At 40.1% G+C, this 24,352-nt stretch overlaps 1 protein-coding gene across 1 annotated transcript; it reads left to right on the top strand.

Annotated features, from left to right (window-relative positions):
- Positions 1-1,488: 1,488 nt before the first annotated feature.
- On the top strand, positions 1,489-22,757 carry PPIL4 (peptidylprolyl isomerase like 4). The gene is made up of 13 exons (XM_059834406.1): positions 1,489-1,558; positions 2,589-2,656; positions 2,743-2,807; positions 4,595-4,712; positions 6,687-6,829; positions 7,184-7,280; positions 8,712-8,828; positions 10,904-11,028; positions 11,811-11,877; positions 12,749-12,860; positions 14,397-14,493; positions 15,108-15,246; positions 21,400-22,757. The coding sequence occupies exons 1-13, from the start codon at positions 1,489-1,491 to the stop codon at positions 21,622-21,624; spliced, it is 1,443 nt and encodes a 480-aa protein (XP_059690389.1). The 3' UTR covers positions 21,625-22,757.
- Positions 22,758-24,352: the final 1,595 nt, after the last annotated feature.

Below are 24,352 nucleotides of genomic sequence, written 5' to 3'. Positions count from 1 at the left end.
AAATCCACAGTAACTGGGGTAAAGGTAAAGGCAGCAGGGAGAGATCACGACCACTGACTCAATTGAGGGTCTATGCAAATTGCTCTCCCCACACACTTGTCAAGAGCATGCGTGCTGATTTACATGGCAAGCAAAACTAATTTAAATATAACAAACCAATAGCAAGCGATATGGTAATCACTAACCAATTAATGCAAATTTGGGCGGTTTTCCATTGTTTTTGCTAACCAAGTAACAGGATAAATACATTGTAATTCCTTCGTGCGGGGTGCTAGCTTTGTGGAATTACTCCCTAGCACCCATCTTTGCACAAACATGAAATAAATAAATATCTTGGCTCTGTGTGTAAGATTGGGCTATTGCACACCGGGTACCGGACCCCGCTTGTGGGACAACAGTACTGCCAGCTGTGCATTCCTGCTCCCCCCCTTCCCCTTTACAGGTCCCCTTGTACTGTATGGTGAGTCAATTCATGTCATTAATCTGGCAGAAAGCAAAGTCAGCAATAAAAAGATAAATTGTTTCCCAGCAGATTAGTGACTTGAATTGACTCATTGTGCGATGAGTACCAGAGCACGATCCGGAAAGAGGTAAAGACAGCGTAGCTTGACGTGGAAGCTCTCTGCGTGGGGGAGCAGCATCCCTTCCTTTGAAGATAACGAGCCTTTAGATTAGTACAGCTGTAGCACGTAAGCCCAAGAACAATCATGCTATGGCATCAGTTGGAAAGGAATAAATTCTGTTTGCTCGTCTGTTTTTTCAGTGTCACCTGCAGTATTACAGGCTGTGTTGTAGCCATGTGTTCCAGCCAAATATTGGGACCGCTAATCACTTTATAACCCTCTAATTAATAACTGTGAGGTAAAAGTGGTTTCCTGTGATTATGTAGAATAAGCGCACACACCCCTCAGTGAGCACCACGCTCAAAAGCTGCATGATCAGCCTCAAAACGTCTACTTTGCCGGAGGAGGTTGCTGCTGGGGGGCTCCGTTGTCTGCCATCCCCTTCAGGAAGGGCTCCCTGGCAGCCTACACCAGCTGCCTCCCGCCCTGTCCACACCGGAGGGGAGAGGCGTGGGGGCGCAGCCGCGCCGTAGCTCCCGTAGCCCCTGAGCTTGCCAGGACAGCGGAAACGGGCGCGCTCGTTGGTGTTTGACGCGCACCTTTCCTCAGGCCGGCGAAGGCTGCAGCATGGAGGCGGGCAGCTGCGGGGGCCGGCTCGGCCCCGGGGCTCGACCCGCTGCGAGGCCGACACGCTTGTGGGGGCATCCAGCCCCCAGGACGGGAGGCTCTTGCAGCAGGGAACTCCTCCTGCACCTCCAGGGCGCCTGGCAGGGCCTCCGAGGCAGCCCTCCCGCCTTCCCCACCGCCCGCGGCCTACCGGGGGGCGGCGGGGCCGCGCCGCCTCGGCACCAGCTCCTCCTCCGCGCCGGCAGAGGGCGGCCCAGCGCCGGCGGGCCGCGCTGCCGTGCAGAGGCGGGTGGCGAGTATGGCCGTGCTGCTGGAGACGACGCTGGGCGACCTGGTGATCGACCTCTATACGGAGGAGCGGCCCCGCGGTAGGAGCGCGGCGGGCCGGGGGAGCTGAGGCGGTCGCGGCCTGGGAGGGGCGCGGTTTTCCCCCTCGCGCGGGCGGGTGGAAGCCCTGAATAAAGCAGCGGACGGGCTAGGCGCCGCTGGGGACGGCCGGCTGCAGGCAGCAGCAGGGCCGGGCGCCTGATGGGTCGGGAAGTGCCGCTTTTACCCGCCCGGCCCTGCTCGTGGCCGCCGCCATGGGGGAGGACGCGCGGCTCGCTTCCCTGGACGCCGTGGGGGAGGACGCGCCGCTCGCTTCCCTGCGGCTCCCGGGGCTCTGGGAGCTGCGAAGCTTCCCGAGGTTTTCCGCCGTTCGGGGAAGGAGGAGGGGCCGTTGGGCCGCTCTCCCCCGCCCGCGCCCCTGGTAGCGAGCCGGGCCCTTCGCTGGGGCTGTCGCAGCTTGAGGTTTAGCTGCCGGCACGGCCTCCTAAAGAAGCAGGCTTCAAAGGGCTGGTTTCGCTCAACAGCACGCTTTCTCCCACCCTGTGTTTTGGCGCGTCGCGTCCGACCTCGGTCCCGGGATTAGATCCGAACGAGTGCCAGGATTTCCGTGGCCGCCAGCGGTCCCTGTGGGCTGCTTGTGTATCTGTGTTTGAAATCCCAACAGCACCTGCTGCCTGCTAGGAAGTTTGGGACTTTTTTTACTGTGCGTTTATTCTACATGGGACGCATATTTATTAAAAAAATGGAGAAGATGTCATATATTCTAAATCGAAAGGCAACTGTGATCTTTCTTAGGTGTTTGGAAAGAAATTGAGGAGAAAAAACCCCGGCGTTTCTGTATAAGTAGCTGTATTTAGGGTTCTCTGAATCACTAGAGGTAGGCTTTAGGGAGGGAGGAAGCATTACCTCTCCTTAGAGCATTTCTCACAGCGTTTATAGGTTGTATGCTGATAAGACTTAACACAGTCTGCTCTGAAAACGCTTTTCTATACATTGAACTGGATATCTGTTGCATCTATACTTATTGTATCTGGGATTTTCTTTAGTAAATGTTGGCATAATTTCTTACAGCTTGTCTGAATTTTCTGAAGCTCTGCAAAGTCAAGTACTACAACTATTGTCTTATTTATAATGTACAGGTGAGTATTCTCAATTCCTTATTTTTTTTGTAGGTTTAAATTCACAAACATGAAAGCAATATCTTATGTATTGTGCTTTGTAACAGAGGGATTTTATTATACAAACCGGTGACCCCATGGGAACTGGCCGTGGAGGGGAATCCATATTTTGGTAAGTAAAACTTTTGTGTTACTTAATCATCAGAGAAGTTGTATAGGGGAATAGGGGTTCCAACTAGATTGTCTTCAGCTCTCTTGGGGCAGAATTACTGTTGGCAAGTAAAAATGTTGATGCATAAGCTTCTTTGGTTGTCATACCTTTTTAATTCCTGTGCTGCCTTTGGCCATTCAGATTCTTTTTTCTGGACAGTATTCTATCTCTGACCTTAGAAGCGAAGTTACAACTAACAAGTTGTACATAGATTTCTGTTTATGTAAAAGTCAGCAAATAACTATAGGTTTGGTTTCGTAAAAGAAGTGTCATAACAAAGTGCTCTGTAGAAGACAAAATCATTAGCAGTTTGTTACTACTTTTATTTTTGTAACAAAATGTATTTAATTGAGTGGGAGGGGAATATAGAGGCTATACTTGATATCATCTGTGTATAAGAAAGTAATCCTGTTGCTCTAAAAGCTTCTTGAGTTCATTTTAGTCATGTTGAATGTGTATAAAGAAATCACTCTTCTTCCTTGTTTAAGATGTCTTCAGTGGTCATGCACATAAAAGTTGAAGAAATCATTCAAACAGCTAGGATGGGAGTTAGCAAAGTGCATATGTTCTATGTAATTCCTTTGAAATTGTTATTAAAAGTTGAATTAAAATTGCAGAGCAGAACTAAACCCGGAGTGCTGGGGAACACTGTATACAGAGATAAATAGCTCAATTTGAACAGAGGCAGTGTTGCTAGACCAATATTGACTTTTGTAAGTCTGGTCTGTCAGAGCCTCTTAAATACAGAACCTTGAAAACCTGGATACATGGATCACCACTCTGGTGCTCCTGGAATCAGTATAATTGCGCTAAGCAGATGCAAGTCTAGGTAGGTAAACTTGCCAGACCTGAGCTGTCTCCGCACATGGGTAGATCAAATTTATTTTAATATTCTGCTCTTTTATAAGGATTGGTCTTCTGAGGCTCTTTGGTATGGCAGATAGGGAAGTATAGTGTGATGAGAGAGTGGCAAATTCTGTTCTGCTGCTAGCATGGAGAATGGCAGTTTTTCTTTCCTACCTGTTCATTAATGCTGAATTGGAGTTCTGTTCTTGCTACCCAGGAAACTGATGCAAGCGAAGTTTAATTTGAATCCCTTCTTCATAGAGGCTTATACCTGCTTAGCAAAATGAGTTCAAACAGAATACTGTCCTTAAATTTTGGCAAATTAGTGTATTGACCATGCCTCTGTCAGTTATGGAGTGAGACAAAATGAGTGATAACAGGCTTAGACTTAAAAAATTAAAAAGAATTTAACAATTTGCCCTATCTGCTGTATCTCAAATTACTGTATGTGGTCCTGTCTATGTGGTGAGCTAAGTTTACACATAGATTTAGTGTCTGTCCATTTATCTTGGAAGAGAAACTTGTGGCATAAATTACTATGTTTTTACAGTGTGGATTAACTTATTTTTATGGAACGTACTTATCAAAATACATATTTGCTTCATGCCTTAGGAAAATGTTATATAATGCATTTAAAAACATACAAATAACCTTACCACCCCCCCAAAAAAATCCACTGTGAAATGCCTTAGAGAAAAATCTGTTGTTCCCTGTAATATAAAGTGAATTACCTAAGTGTACAGGTCCATAAAAATGTGCATGGATGTAATGTAAATTCTGGTTTTCGTTGAATGCCAACGTGAAATTTTCTTAAGATGTTTTATTTACTGTTGCATAGCATTTGTTTATCTCACTTTTTAAATTCCTTTGCCTTGTAACGTATTTGTTATATATATTTTCAGTCAACTGTACGGTGATCAAGCTAGATTTTTTGAGGCAGAAAAAGTGCCAAGAATTAAGCACAAGAAAAAGGGAACCGTGTCAATGGTGAACAATGGCAATGACCAGCATGGATCACAGGTCAGCATACAGTGTTGGAAAGCCTTTGTACACATCTAAGTAACTAAAATGAAAATTCCTTGAATTTACAAAAGAGGCATAACAATGACGGTGTCATCTCAATAGCATCATCTTGTAATATGGTCAAAAGGCATGTAAAACCAGCCATAGATAAGTATTTTGCATAGTGTCTCAGGTGCCAGTGGCTATTTGATTACAGACAAGAAAGAGATTAAAATGCTCAGATTCAAATCCTGTCCTAGATTAATTTTATAAATTTTATTTGCTAGAATTCAGTCCTCTATTTTTTTCCTTTGTTTATTCATTTCTGTTAATACCTTGATCTGATTTTGCTAATTTATAGAATGGGCAGGAAGAAATCCTGTAGTTAAATGGAAGTGAAAAGTAAGGAAATTGGTTTTTAAAATAATCTTAAAACTTTCTGGTTATAACTTCATGTTAGTTTGGACACTGAAGTCATACCACAGTTTCCTCTGTATGATTACGTAAAAGTGTGCATTAATAATACAATGTAAGTTTACAGTTTTATCCCAGCGCTGTTAAAAAACAATTTTTGAAGGTGGTGGTGTTCCCTTTGCTGTTCCCTGTTCATGTGCACAAAGTTTTTGCTGTAGGTATATTTAAAGCTCTAATCTCATAGAGTGATATTATTTTAAAATTATTATTTTAGATGCATTGTCACTTTTATGTATTAAAATGCCTCACTTGTAATATCCCTATGTTTTAATTTTAAAAAGAGGGGTTTTTTAATAATGGAAAAGCAATTAAAAAAAAAGCTACAGTTCTATTCCAGCTAGAGCTTGTAATATATGGAGTTAACTTTGCTGCTTCCCTGCACTGTATGTATAAAATTGTTTGTTTGGATGGGGGGTTTAGGAAGAAGAGATGACATTTATATTTACATTTAAGAATGCAGCCTGCTAGCATATACGCAGGCATATGGGAATGAATGCAGTTGCCAGGGACATTATTGCATCTTCTTCCTTAGGAAAGAAAAATTCCAATACGGAATTTCGTGGAGTTGGCTTGCAAATGTAATGTAGCTTAGTGTAACCTATACCAAATAGTAACCAGTCTTAACTGTGTTGCAGAGAATGAGGAGTGAGATGTTACTTGTCAGATTGTGAAGCGTGGATGTAATGGTTGTATTCCAATATTTGTGCATAACTGCTTCTTCCTCCTTTGTTCAGTATCCTCTGTCTTTAATTTATTACCAAGTGTTCAGTTGGTATCAATTTTCATAGCTTCAGAATTGCCCTAAAGTGAAAGACCTGATTTGTGTTAGGATACATTTCAGTGCCAGTTCGAGCTGATCTAAGTCAATGCTACTGTGTTCTAGTTCTCCTCTCAGTGCTACTGCATCCTGTTTTTTGGGAGAGAAGGGTTTGTGATACAAAGTAAGGAAGGAAAAAAGTCTGGATAGAGGCAGGTGAAGATAGAACTATGGAAGCTTTTGCCAAAATTGTGAAAATGCACCTGCTGAATGGAGTTTGATGAACAGGTGATTTGAGCTCAGCTCACAGCTCACTTTTGCCCAGAGGGGTAGCCTTGCTCTTTCTGTCCTCTCCCTTTCATCAGCTGTGATGGCTGTCACATCCTTTGCTGGTCTTTCTCAGCAAACCTACCTGGCAGACAACCAACCATCTGCTCTTCCTCTGCTGGTCCAGTTTTCTGCCAGGTTACTGAGTCTCATCAATTCACAGAAGGGTCCAGTGAGCCAGAGCTGTGAGCTTGTGCAGAGGGAGACGTGTATGAGAGAGCCTCTCTTTCTCAGGCAGTGGCTGTGAGCTGTAGGTTGGCTCACCATGTTCTCAGAGCTGATGGGAGAAGACTTATCTTCTCTCGCGGAAGTCAGGAAGAGGGTTCCCCCCCTCTCCCCCGCCGATTTCAGTGAGAGTTGTACCTCCCCTAAGGTAAAACTCAAGCCCTGAATTTTTCTGCTTGCTCTTACTGGTTTTGTATCTTCTTTTCTAGTTTCTTATTACTACAGGAGAAAACCTGGATTACCTTGATGGTGTGCATACAGTATTTGGAGAAGTGACAGAAGGCATGGATGTCTTGAAGACAATTAATGAAACCTTTGTAGATAAGGATTTTATCCCCTATCAGGATATCAGGTGTGACTGTTTTTAACTTCCCTTTTTGAACAAAACATCATAATTAAATTAATCTTTTTTTTTGGAAACTAGATTAATATAGCAATGTTAGGTGACCATTACATGGTATCTTAAATACTCTTTTATTCCAGTATTATCGGTAGAATAAGCAGGTACTAAAATTAACAACTATATAAGAAAATGTGCAATAGTGTTGCGTTTAGAAAAGCATCAGTACTAGTATTTACAAGCATACAGTATGTTTGGCTGGTTGGGATATAACTGAGAATCAGCAGGGCTGGTTTCCCGTTAGTTGGGTAAAGAGAGCTTTATGTGCATGTGATTGATGCTGGTCTTGATTTTGTTTTCTATAAGGATAAATCATACAGTAATTTTAGATGATCCATTTGAAGATCCACCTGGCTTGTCTATTCCTGATCGCTCACCAGAACCTACTAAGGAACAGCTAGATGTGAGTGTTTATGATAGCTTCTTGGGCAAAAGTTGGAAGAAATAATTAAATAAACTTATCCTTACTAGTGGCCAGCACAGACTTGGTCAAAATAAGAATGCTGTCTTTAAGACTTTCTGTCAAATTTATGTCCTAAAAGAGCTACACATTTTTGGCATAGGAGGATAGGAGTTGCTCTTCTATGCCAGCTTCATTTCTGATATGTCAAATGCTTGTCTGTTATTTGGGGCTATTGCTGTGTTTAATCAAATACGGATAAGGATAAAAGGGTGACTTGGGTGTAGTCTCTTGTGACTATGGTAGAGTTAGATTGGGAAGCCGTATTTTAGATTTCTGATTACAGTGCTGTTAAGCAGAACATTGAGAACGTTCACCTTTGGCATTACTGGGTTTTTGTGTGCTCTGGTAGAAGGCAAAGTACAACTAACATTTATTAATATTAAAGTGCTTACTGCTGTTTTCCTTTTGAATGTGAAATTGTCTGTGTTTCAGTGGAAGTAATCTTGGTCATTCTTTGAGTTACATCCACAAGCATGCATACTGTTGTGGTGTATTTGATCAAACAGAAGGAATTTACTAAAAATATAATAGTCACTTACTCTCATAGCATGCAGTTATGGAAGTTGCTATGTGAGATTATCTCCTTGTATGGAAACAGTTGTTTCAAGCAATGAATAAATTGACTAGAGAGACTATTGTTTAGTTTTAAGCTTAATAGATATAATTACAAGATTGGAATTAGGCTTTCATAGTACATCTGCAGTGTGGTTAATCTCTGAAGTACCTTCTGTATATTAAATGGTATAAGGAGTTTAATAGCTCACTGCCAGCTGCATAGAGATTTGAAAGCTTACACCTAGGTTTTTTTTTCCCCCCATAGCCTGTCTGAAGATACACCTTTTGGTGTAGAAATGTCTGTAAGAAGGGCAACATTCTAGAGATGCTGATGAGGAGAGAAAAAAATAAACCTCAAATCCTGCCTAGATGTAGATGTGTAAAAATAAAATTCTTGTTGTGATATACTGTATTTAATGTTTGAGTCTTATTGGACACTACAGATATTTGCAGTGTTCATTATCTTCGTTTCTGGTAGGAGCTATCTAGGTTAGAAATGAGTTGACACTTTCGGTGAGGTGTTGAGTATGAGATAGGAGAATTTAGAATATCTAACTGAATATGGTTCAAATTGGGCCTGAAATTTCATACATAGTTCATAATGCCTGAAACACATGAGGATAACATCTTCTCTCTCTTTTTTTTTAATCTAAGTTGGAAGAACAGTATGAAAGCCCAGTTCTGCAGAGACACAGTGCTTAAGCATTTTTCATGTCTTGAGGGGTGAGGGAGGAGGTCATCCAATAATATTTGGGAAGTGAGAAAGAATTTTTGGCCATGGCTTGATAATAAATAGCTTTTTCCTTCATTTTTCAGAGTGGCAGAATAGGAGCAGATGAAGAAATCGATGATATGAAAGGACGGTCTGCAGATGAAATAGAAGAAGTTCAGGCAGAAAAAGAAGCAAAAACTCGTGCCATTCTTCTGGAAATGGTGAACATCTTTCTGTATTTACCTTTTAATGTTATTCCTATGTGTGTGCATGCTATATTAAGTCTAGGAGGATGTGTACTGTTTAGCTTGAAATTGCTCATCTGATGATGTCATGGCTCAGAATCTGTGCTATTAAATGTTTGTGGTACAATGAAAAGGATTGAGTATGAGCACTGGAGGTGGTTTTCTGGTAAAACTGATGATAAAGCCAGGATTAAAAGGGGTCCAGTGGAGGCTTTATAAAAACTTGCTAGAAATGCATCCAATTGAAAAACGTAACATACATAATATGCTGCTGAATAGCTTTAATCCTGGAAAAGGTTTAGCATGTGTGGGAGAGAGCTGAGCTAATTTGAGATAATCTCTTCCCAGTGCATATAGTGGCATTGAGATTGCATTATTCATATACGTAATGGTTGTCTTCCTTCTGTGGGATTAGTTGAATTTAACATTGGTTAACTTTATGTTCTTCCTTTTTTAAATATAATGTTTGGTAACTTCTGGCAGTTGTAAACTCCATATAGTAACAAAAATTGTGAACAGGCTTTGAAGTTTTGGTTTTTTTTTTTAAAGAAAAAAAAAGCACACACATTGTTGAAGGACGGATGAATCCATCGCACTTCTTTATAATGACCACATTCAAATTTATGGTGAATAGTTTACAGCAGAGACTAATACTGAGGTCAGTCTAGATGTGGCCACAATGTTGCAGAACATCTGCAGGTGTGGGCTGTTGTTTTGCAGCAGCAGTGGGGCTAATGACCTGTTTTCCAGATGAAGTTAAGGTTAGCTAAAAAAGGCAAATGGGGTATGTAAGCCACTGCAGTAATTTTCCTTGAGTATTGCTGGGTAGTATGCAATAGGGAGCTATGTTATTTAAGCTGGAGAGATGAAAAACTTAAGTGTACTGCTAGTTTCACTGATTTGAAAAAACCCAACTATTAGTTCCATTGTTCTTTTGTCGAAACATTAAACTTCTCTGAGAGCGTCATGTGCTTAAACGCCTTTTGTGTTCTCTTTTGTGGAATCTGCTTCTTGTGTTATTTTGCTTCTTTCTACTCTCAAACATGCGTTACCTTTTTATTAGCATATTAAGCAAAAGGTGGAGAGAAATTGTTTAAATATCACAAGTCTTTGTTCAGCTTTTAAAAAGAAGTGCTACAATTCAACAGGAGGTGGTGTGTGTATTTGCATTGTCCTCTGTAACTTATATTGCTAGTTCGAGGATGGGAATTTTGATCAAAAGTTGCAAATATGTTGAAGTTGTGTGTGCTGTAAGCAAGTGTTCTTTCTTAGTAAGAATGAATGCTTTCTCCCTTCTGTGTATCTGAACAAAGTTGTATAATTGTAACTTTTCATCCTTATCAAGTTATCTTAAATGTAAGCTTATCCTAGCTCTTACCAGATTTCAAGGAAAGGCAAGTTTATCTTGGGTATAGACATAGACTTAGGAATAGATGCAGTCCATTTTTATTTTTGTAACAGAGTGGCTCTAAAAATACACTTTCACCTTTTAGAACTGTGTATTTCTAATGTTATGAACAGGCAAAGCAAGGTAGAAAGTATTTGTGACTTTCATGAAGCCCCAGTGGTGGAATTGCAAATAGATAATAATTTTTAGTGAAACATTGGAATAGGCTGCCCAGGGAGGTGGTAGAGTCACCCTCCCTGGAGGTATTCAAGGAGCGTGTGGATGTGGCATTGTGGCATGTAGCTTGATGGACATGGTGCTGTGTGGTGTTGGGTGGGTTGGTTTTTGGTGTGTTGTGGCTTGTTGTTGTTGTGTGGTGGTTGGCTTTTTTTTTTCTTCTTTTTTTTTTTCTCTTTTTTTTTTTTTTTTTCAGGTTGGACTTGATGATCTTACAGGTCTTTTCCAACCATAGTGATTCTGTGATTCTGTGATTTTTAGGTGCTATGGAAAACACTTTTTTTGTGACGTTGAGTAGGAAAACTACTTTATTAATTTTTGATTTTGTGATAGGAAGTGTCTGAGATCATCCAAAAGATGTGTTGCCACTGTGTTTGTGGCAATAAATCACAGAGAGCTTTAAAAAGTCTTTTTCTGTATGCCACAGGTGGGAGACTTACCAGATGCAGAGGTCAAGCCACCAGAAAATGTGCTGTTTGTTTGTAAACTGAATCCTGTGACCACAGATGAAGACCTAGAGATAATATTTTCACGATTTGGTCCCATTAAAAGGTAATTATTGTAAAAGAAAAAAGAAAACCTTCTTTGTTGAGACTGAACTTGATTCCCACAAGTATCTTTAGGTTTGGCTGTTAAGCAGTATTCTGGCATCTCTGGAGATTTATCCTGTGCCTGCATGGATTTGGATAGAGACCACAACAATGGTGATACAAAGTCGCATCTAGCTAGATGAGTATCCTGTCCCAGCAGGACATGCCTGCTGCCTTTTTCAGTTTTGAACCTGGCTCCTAGTTTCAGTTGATTCCTCCTAGTACTGGCATCAAAAGACATGATGGGCAGTGAAATCTACTTTCCTACACCTCTCTATACTATACCCCAAAGTCATCTTTTTTCTTGTTAAGGGTACCAGCCTACATACTCATTCTTTGCAGAAGAATCCTTACCTTGTTGGTCACATGATGTCTGTTTAGACTTCCCATAAAATGACTGAGAAAACAGAATGTGAAATTTCTTGTCTTGCATTAGTGAAATGCAAAAAATCCGTAACAAACAGTAGTGTTGGAAAACAGATTTTGTTTCATTATTCATTCCTAGTTCTACACTTCATGTTAAGCACTCATGAGTTAAGTTTAATAATGACTCAAGTAATGTCACATGTGTTTTTTCTGTGCAGACACCCCCACATCAGTAGGGGTCTCAGAATCAAATGTTACAATAATCTTCAAGGTTTTTTGGTTTTTTTAACTGTTATTCTCACTTTGAAGCAGTGCTTGTCTATCCTACATTTTTTGCTCCAACAGCATTGACATTTTAATTTCATATAAATTTTTCAGCTGTGAAGTGATTCGAGACTGGAAAACTGGTGAATCTCTTTGTTATGCTTTCATTGAGTTTGAAAAGGTATGTTATTTAGGTATACTGTATGTAGATTCTGCTTATAAAAGTTCATTTTTGGCATATTTCCATTAAGGAAAAACAGTGAAATCTTGATGTGTGGGGTAGCTAATGTTTTCTCTTACTGACTTAGTTATAGAAGTTGTAGGTCCTAAATGAGGCAAACGTTTCTTTCTCTATTCAACCAGACGATACAAGTATGTTCTTCTTAGGTTGCCTTGAAACTAGTGGGAGAAGAGCAGGTCCCTTTTTTTTTCCCCAGAGCACATTAGGACTTTGAAGAGTTAAAGAAGGGAATGCTAGGAGAAAAAGGAGGCATGCTGCATAAAAAGAGGAGGGTGTATGAAAGAAGGTAGATCGGTGTGTACAGTAGTGTCCTATATTGGGCTTGTAAATGATGCTTGCTTTATCAACATGCTACTGTTACTGTGAGATTGATAGTAAAAGTTCTCTTGATGGCGCATTGTTTCTTGTTTGTATCTGCAAATCTTTCTAATCTCTGAGGAAAACTGGAAAACACTGGAAAAGTGTTCTCGCTTTTCTTTATCCTATTTATCTACTTAAAATTGAGATTTTTATTAGTTGTTGTCCTTTTTTCCCTTGTTTTTCCGAGTGTATTACATGTGCCAAACACGTAGCTGGATTGGCAAATTTTTAAAATAGTGAAATGAACTTAAGAAATGGAATTTGAAATGTTTACATTTGGACGAAGCGTAACTATTTCTTTTGAAATGGCACAATGCAAGAACTGCTGTGTTTTATGCCATTTTAGAAAAAAATGTATGCCATTAAGCAGTTGAATTTGTGTTTGAGCTCTTCAGTGAATATTCCTATGACATAGTCATGACTCAAAATTTTCTGGTAACATTAATATCAGGAGGAAGACTGTGAGAAAGCCTACTTCAAAATGGACAATGTGCTGATAGATGACAGACGGATACATGTGGATTTTAGCCAGTCTGTTGCAAAGATTAAGTGGAAGGGAAAAGGTAGGTACACTTGCGATTCTTTGACCTTCGTAACTTAATAAGCCATGACATCTATACGCTAAGTATTATATAAAGAAAAGCAATTGTTATGAGCTTAAATCATCTCATCTTCAGGGATATAAGTTTTCCTGGTACTGTAGTAAATAGAGCAACACAGTTCCTAGCTCTTCTCTTCACTTGTTCCATGTGAAAGAGTAGAAGGGTTGACTACTGTTATATTAACATTACATTGCCATGGATTGCCTTTTTATCAGATGTATTTTTGCCAGTAAACCATTTGTTCCTCTCAAGCTTTAAAAGTGATGTTATTTGATACTGCTTATTAGCAAAATAATACGGTGGTACATTGTTACTTTCTAGTTTCTTTTCTTTATTCATTGTATGACACCTGGGTGTGTACAACCAAAAGTCAATATTCAGGACAGGGATTTCCCCTCTTCACCACCTGTAGGTCAAGCATAGCAGGCTGTATGTTATAAAACCCAATTTCAGATGTTTGAGGATGTTTTGGAAGGAAAAAGATGGTGGGAGAGGTGGATACAGTGGGTATTTGGTTGTTGGGAACATGAGGAAAAAGACTCCACTTGGAGAGGTGACTGTGCATTGCAGTGGTGGTGTTCTTGTCTGTCTTTGCCTAAAAATGCAGTCAGCCCTCAACTATTTGCATACGATTTCTCCAGGTTGGGGACTAGTCATGGACACTGAGGTACTAGAACTTGTCCTGCACAGAGGACTGAGATGACTTCGTAATCTATACCATGCTCTGCAGTGCATCTTGTACTAACTGACTACATGGAAAGCTTTTCTTTATCTGTGTAACTTAGGTCTAAATTGTCCTAAATACTGGAAAGCTAACTATATTGTTATCTTGTTGTGCTTATATGGTACCCAAAAAATGACTTGGGAGAAGTACTGTTCTTCTACCTTCAGTAGCCATTTCTGACCTAGCCAGTTAATATTGCAGTTTTAAGTATGACCGTGAGATGGCAGCACATTGCTGTAGAATAGTTTATTAATCTGTGAGCTGGTACTTTCAAGTGAATGGATGGAAGATGAAGTCTGTCATGCCCCTCTTTAAATCAAGACGTTATAGTTTTCCATTTGAGTTCCTAAGCTGTAGCTGCCTCAGAGATTTTCCTTTGTTCAGCCCAGAGCACAAAGTCATTTAATAATGAGAATAGTCTGTAGGCTTTCATGGTAGCAGAATTTTAAGTAGTGTGACATACAACCTGTAATCAAAGTGGGACTAGCTGCTAAATCCTGCTTTGTGGTCCTGTTCATACATTGTCTCCACTGGGCATGAGTGAGGAGAAAGCTGTATGTTGTTTACTGGGATCTGCAAGCAAGAGGACAGAAAATCACAACATGTCCTACTCTGTTACCCAGATGTCAGTGTTGTTTCTGGAACTGTATCCTGCTATGAATCTCTGTATGGTTATGAAGAGCCCCGAAATTCATAAGCAGAACTTAGTGATAGGTGTGGATCTTGGTTGTTTTTTTAGTTGGAGTGAATTGAATATATTTTTCTGTGGACAGGTGGTCGGTACACCAAGGACGATTTCAAAGAGTATGAAAAAGAACGTGACAAACCTTCAAAACTTGCTCTGAAAGAAAAGGTAAAACCAAAGCAAGAGTATCCTTTTGCTGGTCAAAGGTATTTTTTGCACTGAGTACAGTTTATGAAAACAGCCTGGAAAACAATTCTTATTCTTAAAGCTTGCCAAATGGATGTTTTGCTGCTGCTTGATATAACCATTTGGTGTTTGAGGTGGAATTAAGCATTTTGTGTTTTTCATTTGATGACTTTCATCTTCCATGTTGTGTGCAGGTAAATACTGTTCCTAGTCCAGAGCCCTGGAATGACATGTAGCATAACAGAGGTTTAGCTAGTTTCACAAGGGACCTGCTGCATCCAGAATGAGACCATAGTAGTAACTAAATCATGCTCTGCGATTCTACTTTGCTTGTGATGAGCATGAGAGAGGAGAAGACCATAGCTTGTTCAGATATCTGCAGGTAGAAGGGAAAGGAGAATTGGGACCTCGTTGTGCTGTTTGACTGGACAGAGTTCAGTCATTTTAGCACAGCTGATTTTTTCAATGTGTATGATCCTGTTCTGACTGAAATACATAGTAAGTCTTGGTAAACCCTGGTCTGATAAACAGGGGTTTGTTTGCTTCCTGAGCTTTTATGTTCTGCTCTTTGTTGATATTAAGTAACAGGTCTGTCCTTAACCAACACCATCAGTGCCAAGTATGACCTTGTGCTGGATGAGGATGTAGAAGAGTCTCAAACAAGTCAGTCACACTTGGCTAAAAAACAAAAGAAGAAAAAGCACCACCACTCTGAAGATGAAGAGGATGACAAGAGGACCAAAAAATCTAAGGTACTAACCTCTTTGTGCGTTAACTTTATACCGTTTTATTGTTCCCCTAATAAGAGAAGCCAGGAAAAAAAAGTCTGGTATTGAACTGAGGACATGGTGTGCCAAGTCCCGTAAGATACAGCAGTTGTAGATGTACAGAAGGCTGATGTTAGTATCTGATCAAAGTCTTGAAAGAGGCTTTCCAAATCTTCTTGGACTTTTGAAACTTGGCATGTCTGAATGGCTTTTTGCCAAAACATCCTGAAGAGGCAGTGTAGCCTCTCATAAAGTAGGAGATCTTCAGCACTTTGAACCTGTTGTTCACATATTGCCAGTCATAAACTGGTAGTTAATCATATTTCATGAATGCAAACTACTTCTCATTTTCTTACCAGACCAGTGTGTGTTGGCTTTTTCCCATATGGAATCAGAAACACAATCTCTTTGCATTACCTTTTTTCTTTTTTCCTTAACTGTTTTGGAAACATTTTTGTAAGATCTGTATGCTGGTTTGCTTGCGTCTGTATTGTGCAAGCATACGGTGCAGTAAGACTCAGACTGTGGAGGAGATCATCAGAAGACAGTAGTTTTGTCATTCATTAGTTCCACTGCAGCCTGTCAGGTCAGCGTTCTCATGTTTCTGTAAACTTGGGATAGTCAAGATTTGATGTTTCATGGAAACAATGTCTGCAATGACAAAGCAGAGGGTTAACCACCATTGAAGTGTGAGCATTAGAGAGAATTGAGCTAAGCTGAAAAAAACCCCACCCAAACCCCAATATTTTAACAATGCAAGCTTTATGAGTGAAAACAGAGCTGTCATCTAGCAATTTTGCAGAAAGTGATAAGGTTCCAGTCACAGTAGATAAAGCTGTTGTCCTGGCATGAGTTTTGAGTACTGCTTTAAGTTCTGTGTACAGAGAGCATACATGATTCAGTTGTTCCATTGCATCACTTCTTGCTGTGATGCTAAAAATAACTTTTCTCATGAATATTAGCAATTAAATTTTTTCAGTGCCACCAGTAAGCCCTATTGCACATTCATGGTACAAGTCTTTTTGTCACTGTTTGTATACTAATTCAGTTGGGATCCTTTGGGTGGAGGGGAGGGACCTGTTCAGATAATTAAAGCCTTGATCGGAGCATATACATACCAGAGATCTGAACTAATGTTGGTTTACACTTCCCCCTATCTTTTGGCTGATTGACATTGTTGCTTTAACATTCTTGAAACAGATATTGCTGGAAATAGTCGTCTTTCTTGATGGTTCAGAAATTACATGTGTGGAACTGGCTGATCATGTGTTATTAGCAGAGAACATTTTAAAATCATTCATAAAACCATTCAGGTACCACCCCTGCAGGTGGTACAACAAGTAATGGCAGCAATAGGCTGTTAACCTCTGTATGTTGTAATTGTTACAAGGGGTCCGTGAGACACATTAGCAGTGGATTTCATAGCACAAAAATATGAGGACAGAGGGATTCCTGGTGCTATTTCCAGGTTCTAGAAAAGAGTATTTTCTAGTGCTTGATGCTGTGATCTCTTCTGTGTCTCTGTATATCTTTTTGTGATTTAGTAGCCCGCTCCTATTGCGGTTTGTTCCTGTAGTCTACTGCTGCTGTATTCTGGTATCTTCTTTCCCACTGCTTTCCTCTCTGTTGCTCACCTTTACCTGTTCCGGTGTAACTAGCTTAGCCTTCTTATGCCCAAACTCACAGGTGGAGACTTACTTCTATTCTCTGATGGCAAGCAACATAGTTCCCTCTTGGAGCTCTGAAAATTAATTTATGGGAAGAATCTTTCTCTGGTCTGTACTTGAATATTCTTGTTATCGTATACTGTATAGTATGTACATACTGAGCAGTATGTACTCAGACTGATTTAGAGATTCAGTAAGTTTCTTGGGCATGGCGCTTTCCAGATGAAATCCACAGGCAACCTGGCTGACAAATCCTGTTTAGCATATACAAAATGTAATTTTTTTTATTTTTTTTTAGAGTTACAATTTGGGCATAATCTGGGGAACTCATGCAAGAACAGGGGAAGGAGGCATGTTCTTGAGGCAGAATATGTTCGGTGGGAATACCAAGACTAGCACAAAGCATAACAGTATGGAAACATTTTTGATGAATGGTAGCATTTTTCATACAGGCAACCAAAGCATTTTCCCTTAACCCTATTTTGGAAATACAAGAATATATTTGAGGTAAGAACTTTAAACCAAAACAACAGCAGACCTTCCACAACTAATTGGCCAAAGACCACAATAGCCATGCTTCATGCATAGACTTCCACCCTGAGCCCCTAGTGTGGCAGAGGTTTTAATTAACAGAGAACAGGATCTTATAATGTAAAGTTCTAGCAACTGAAACTGCAGTTTGTGCTACCAGCTCCAGCTATGACTGAAGGGGTTTTATTTTCTGAGTAGTTTCCATGATGTTGTTTTTCTGTTCTCTTGCTGTTTTTTTTTCTTTAGTATATTTTGACTCATCCTTTTCTTAGTCTGACACCCATTTCCTGAATCTTCAGCCTCTGTGTTGATGTTGTAAGAATATATTTTTGAATCTTGTGCTGTTTGACTTGATTCCAGAGGGTAGAAGAGGTAGGGTGTTGTGGCTTGCTTTTAGTAGGTAACAGGATGTGGTTCTGGAGCGGGAGGCTGCAGTACCGTGTGGGTTTGTGAATAGGATTTGGTAGAGTTTTTTTTGAATACAGGTCATGCTTCTGCTTGAGGTCTATATTATGACTGTTCCCTTTTCAGTTTTCTCTGTGTTTTTTGGTTCCTTGGATTTTTTTTTTTTTTTTTAAGATAGCTGCATCACTGGAGGAGTATAGCCTATCCAGTGGATTTTTGAGATACATAGGGGCTTTCTGACTTTCAGGTTTCTGGCAAATATACTGATTTTTCTGGTTTTAATTTCCTGCTCTTACTGCTTATTGGGTACTGTTGTCTTTATATTCAGGGTCAAGTTTGATCAAAATCTCCCTCCTGAAAAGGCTGTCTCTATTTGTTTGCTCCTTTTAACCTTTAACTAGTGTTCTTAATGTATGTAGAGGTGGCATATTTGTGCTACTTTTGTGGTCATGGTATTTCTAGCTGATTTACCTGCAAGTGCAGTTTGGCAAGTTACTACTTTTGGCAAAGCCAGCCATGAACTTTCACAGAAGTATCTTTCCTTCTTTTCATATTTCCTTCCTCATGTGTGTTCACCAGCACAGTGCTGGATTAAGAATTGGGATGATCATCCCTTACTCATTGATTGATAAGAGGCTGTGATCCTGGATTGAGAAACCTGGGCTTCAGCTGTAAGAGAGAGCCTGTTTTTAAGTAGGAATCCTTTTCTTCCTCTTCCAATGGGAAAACAGCATGTTTCTGACTTGGATAGGGCATAAAAGATTTTATTTCAAAATACCAGTATTTTTAGTAACTTGAATGTTAAAAAAAATAGACTTTTTTCTGTGCCAAAGACTTTAAAAAGGTAAAATCTTATTTAAGGGGAAATGTAACCTATTTTGGGGGGGAACTAAGATGCAATTCATTCTGTTAATTCAAATGACTACATTTTTTTCTTTACACTGTGATCATATTAGCTACTGTGGTGACCTTTTTGTGGCACTTTCAGACTTGCCCTGTATACCTATACCCTAAATGCTTCTGTAAAGGTCATTGTGCTTAGCTGGCTCCATGCTCATATGACTTTTTTGAATCCTTTCAGCAAGTTGCCCTTTTCTATGGCATTCATCGTAGTGCTATTTGTCTTCACTTTCAAGTCTTCACTAACCTGTTCTCCACGCTGTCTTGGCCAGCAGCCTGTCTCCAGTGTTGGCTTGGTAGGTTTTTCAACTGAGTGCTGTTCTGCTTTTTCTCCTGTTCCTCCTTGTGCTGGGAGGAAACTTCAGCAACAAACCAGCTAGAAGGCAGCAGTGCACCAAGCCCATCATCTGTTTTTCTGGTCAATATTTTTACCTTGTTCCTCCCTACTCCACCACCAGTCTGTCAATCTTCTGGTATTTACTCAGGCCCTGACACAAAGGGTCTTGAAACCTGTCATGTTTTTCAAACAGATGGAGACTGAGGCTTTTGGGTACAAGAATAATATAGTTGTGCATCACTCTCAAGATGAAGGGACAAATTTCTTATAAATAGCTGGAATCACCCCTCCTTTTTGATGGATTTGGATTTTAAAATCTATACTGAAATAGAGTTTGACAGTAAAGATGTGGAATAAGCATTTGGGCACTAGTGAGATTATTGTACCTAGCAGTAGCAGAATTTTTTTGTTATGTAGATAAAATCAAATCTGTGATCATTGTCGTGTGTGTTGGTCCAGGGGTTTTATGTTGCTTATTTTAACTCTAGTATTTCAGCATTATCTACATAATTCTAAAGGTGGTGGTTGCTCTGGGAACTTGCTCTGGCAACCATCCTTATCACTGCTTTTCTGGACAAAAGCTCTGCTTTGAGTAGAGTTTTTTCACTGTTCTTCTAGATAAATTAAGTTTGCTTGTTTGTACATGCAGTATAGGTTTTAGCCATAGAATTGTGAATGCTACTGTCATGAGTACATATTTGGAAAAAATAAAAATCGTATCTGAAACTAAGAAAGAAATACTGTGTAATTTAATGCAGACATTTGTCATTGTTCATAATGATCTGTGTTTAATAGTGGTGTTATTAAAATCCCATAAAACATTTTCTGTCTACTAGAGCATATAGTGATACTAAACTTTCAAGTGATCATACCTTCAAAACAAAAGTGCCAACCACCTTCTTAACAGCAAGTTGTATACGTAACTTTCTGCAGGATTCTGAAACTCCTCTTGTGTTTTGTTTCACTGTATATCTTAGTTGAATAGTAAGATCAAAATAGTTTTTAGCAGTGCTTGAAAATGTTGGGAGTTCACATGTCAAAACTCAGTGTTGTGTATTAAGAAAATCATTAGAGTTCTTGAAATGAAATGGCAACTTTCTAAGTGATCTTTATCTTTTTACTTCTAAAATTGCTATGATGCTGTGACTGGTATGGGTGTTGGTGTCTCCATATAGTCATTTTAGCATTTGTTAGTGTGGCATTTCACAATCTGAGTAATTAAGCTGTCTTTCCTTCATTTACTAATACACTGTCTCAGTGGTTTCATTATGTCTGCCTAGTGCAACAAGTGAAGCAGGTGTTCTACTGACAGCAATTCCTTCTGTGTTACATAAACCTCTTTTCTCTCCAGAGCAAATCCATTTTGTGCACTCAGCCACTCGGTCAGCGTTCTTGGTGACGATGTGCAGAAAGCCAGGGAAATTCAAAATTTCCTCATTTTTGGCTACCTGAACTTGCAGCATTTTTTTGTTAAAGGTTTTTGTGTGTGTGCTGAAACACTGTGACCACTTGTAGTACATACTGTTCATCTCTCCTTTTTAGGCCATTTTAAATTAGATAGACTTCTACCCCTTCGAGTTTACTATGTGTATGAGTATCCTCATGTGTTTTTTGTATGGTTCATACCCATCAGCCTGTAAAAATACAACTGATTTTTCATTATCTCATTATTGTTTGACTGCACATTTAAAAGGATTGGATTCTCCATGGTGCTTTTTCTTGTGGACTTCTAGCTTCAAGGAATTGAAGTAGTTTGTGTGTGTAGTTTTGGTCTTTGTAATGGTGTCATTCATTTTTCCGAAACCTAGAATTTAGGCCATTAAGTGTTATTACAGTCAGGTCTTATAAAGCGCTCCGCATCTTCATAGCACTAGAATGCCTGGGGGGCTTGAACCAAAACCTATGACTGAAATACTTCCATCGCTTAGATAAGAAGTCAAAATCCAAATCTAGCTTAGAAGCTTGTGCGATGCTTATGAAGAGTTTGATAATATCCATCTGGGTTGAATCCCTGATATAACCAGTTTTTACTAAAGCTGCTTAGGAAATACAAGCAGCAGCATCCCTGGCAGCCATGCTTTTTTCCATAAATGCTGACAAAAGCTGTAGACGTACCTTCTTCATGTAGTTACAGTGGGGGGTTTTTTATGTTATCTTTTTCAAATCATCATGGATGTGAATCTATTTCAGCCTTAGCTAAGGAACCAACCATGCTTGACTCTTTTCTAGTTCTCTTCATGTCTTTGTATATTTTCCCCTTTTGTCTGTAACTGCATATCTATCCAATTCCTTTAACAGGATTCTGATCGAAAACATGAAGGAGAACGCTGTAGAGAGAAGATCAAGAGTGACAAGAAAGACAGGCATCGGAGTCGTAGCCGATCCCAAGAGAGAGACTACACTTACAGCAAACAGAGAGACAAATACAAAGACGACTTCCGAATAAGAGACTGGGATAAAAAAGCAGACAGAAGCAGAAGTCCTAAGAAATCAAAAGACAAAGAGAGGTCCAAATACAGATGAAGGACGAGGAAAAGAGAGAGGGGAACTAAAACATGTTTTCTTCCAGCATTTCCATATTCTCTCAAATGTGGATGTGCAGTTACTAGATGAAAGCAGTTGCCCTCTGTTGGCAGCTTGGCCTTTTGATTCTATGAATGCCCAGTGTATGACTGTGGGAGTAACCCTTGATTCCAAAAAGGTTGTTTCAAATAAAGTATTTCACGCTAGTGAAATGGTTTGAGTCTCCAATAAGGAATGTCGTCTAAAGCTTTTTGGAAACATAAGCATGCGATAACAAGTGAATTGCCCTCTCCACTGTGAAGAGATTTGCAGGATGTACCTCCTTTCTACAAGGAGGTTGTATTTATCTTTCAGTACTTTCAGATGCTGTGGTGATGAGTGAGACAGAAATGTGCTGTGCACACTCCTTTCAGAAAGTGGCCATATACCATTTGTATATGAATACAAAAAACTCTTATTTCCTTCCCTTAAGCCAACCAGAAGCACTTAATTTTAGTCCTGTCAGCTCTATTTGCTGGTACCACTGTGCAGCAGTGGTTAAAGGCACTGAAGTACTGCTGTGCCGCTTGCAAGGGCGATAGAAGTGGTACACCATACTAAATCAATAGCATTTACTTGCTTACTTATTTACACAGGTAACTTGGCGTTGTGGCATTGCTGGAGGATGCCTCTCAAAACTGAGATTCACTTGATACTTGGCCTATCTGGCTTCTGTAGTGGCAGGGGTATCCAGCTGCTATGATGTCAGGCAGGTTATGTTGTGTGGATAAGAAAGAAGAAAATAGTCACTAGCAGAATTAGCAGAAAAACAGGATTTGTATCTTGCATTGTATTTGCCAAAGCTTGGATGGGATTAATTTTGGGGTTTCATGGCAGGAGCAGGTCAGTTATAACTCTTCATCTACAGAGGAATGCAGGTTATCAGAGCCTGGGTCCTAGTGAAAGTTGGCAGGCTCTTAAATGGCCAGTTTGCTCTTATAAACAAGACCTCGCCATTTAAACAGTGTTAGGCAGTATGCATACATTTTAAGGACGTCTTTCTCTCCAGAGGAGGAGAGATCTCGCATTGTTAGGAGGGGAGACGTGGGGAATGGTATTTGTCTTTTCTTCCCTTCCATGGAATGTGTGATGGCTCGGAGGCAGTCTGCTATGATGAATAAATTTAACTTTTTACTTTTGTGATTGTGTTTTTTCTGTAATACTTGCTGTAGTGTCTGATTGTAATATGTAATAAGATTTTATAGCTTGATACCTCATTAGAATGTGATCTGCAGGGCACAGACTAAAATTCAAGGCAGCCAAGAAGAGTCCCTGCAAATTACTGTGCCCTGGAATGCCAGTAGCTGTGCCTAGCTAGTGCATTTGAATAGACTGTATGCAGAAAGTGGACTTCTGATTAAGATGCTTGTATGGGAAGACTGGTACTAAACGAACAAAAGCAGCTGTTTCCCCCCTTGGCAGAAAATTCTGACGAAGTGCGGCAGGCCAGATGCCTACAACATCCAGACCCAAGCTGAGCGAGGTTAGTGAGGGTATTGTATGCAGGAATGTTTTTTTCTAGTGGCATCTACCCTGTCTTTGGTTTGTTAAAGATGAAGTGTATTTGGCTAAGAAGCTGTCTTTTGCTGAATCTCTTCTTTCTAGCTTTTGTGTGCTTCAGAGCATGGAACTAGAAATCCAGCATTTCCATAACTCTCTCCTGACAAAAGGTTTCTAAGCCCCTGGGGACTTGCAAGCGCCTGTGCAGTCCTTGCAGAGTCTGAGCAAGAGTGCAGGGCCCCACTGTCCCAGAGGAGAAATAAACAGGAAACCTGCTCTTGGGAGTCTGTTGGTGGCCTGGGGCTGAGGACTGCTCACTATTCCCGTCAAGAAGGTTTCTGTCTTCGCTCTGGGCATAAGACGACTTCCAAAGAACTACTAGACCAGGATATGATGCATTTGGAGTAGTGCTGCTGAGGCGCTCTAGCTCTAGAGGTTTTCTCTAGCTCTTCCTGCTTTTAGCCTGCTTTGTTAAAGAAACTGTCCTCAGTTCTTTTCCATGGCACATTTTTAACATGCAGAAAACACTGGCCAAATTTGAAAAGGAAGTGGAGATGCTAAAGCACTTAAGTTCTCGCTGCTTTTAGGAAATGGCAGTCATGGAAGAAGAAAAAAAGCTTCTACTCTGAGAGAAAGCTGGATTCCTGCTGAACACCAGAGGTCCTCTTATGGGAGAGATGAAAGTGAAAGTGTCAGTAGACATTCCCAGACTTCAGCTAGCTCCTGACCACCTGTGGGACCTACAGAACTTGATGTTTAAAAACAAGCACCTTATTTCTGGCCAATGTGCTCCCTTCTCAGCAGCAGAAATGGCTTTTTTTCTCACAACAGGTAAATGCTGAAGAACTGAACGTTTCTATGAGTAGTGTATGGAAGTAGTCAGTTTGCGTAGGTGGCCAAAGGGTCTTCAGAATAAAGGGTTAAAAAATAAATACATCCAAAAGGTTTCAAGTCTCTGATTTTCAATATGCCTTAGTGCTTTTAAAAATATATCCAGTATCTTCAGATGGATGAAATTACCTGTTTATATTTTTAAACTAAAATTTCCAAATGTGTATATTCAAAAATTAGGTGACAGCATAAAAGCTCCCTATTTGGAGGTAGGTACTTAATTTCAGGGACTGCTAAATAAGACCGAATTTCTGGGCTACTCTGCTAATGCTGTGGAGGGATTGCAGTTCACCTGGTA

Source organism: Gavia stellata, chromosome 2, assembly GCF_030936135.1.
Source record: "Gavia stellata isolate bGavSte3 chromosome 2, bGavSte3.hap2, whole genome shotgun sequence".
NCBI lineage: Eukaryota > Metazoa > Chordata > Aves > Gaviiformes > Gaviidae > Gavia > Gavia stellata.
Note: the sequence above shows the minus strand (reverse complement) of the source record. Positions and strands in the feature narration are given on the sequence as shown.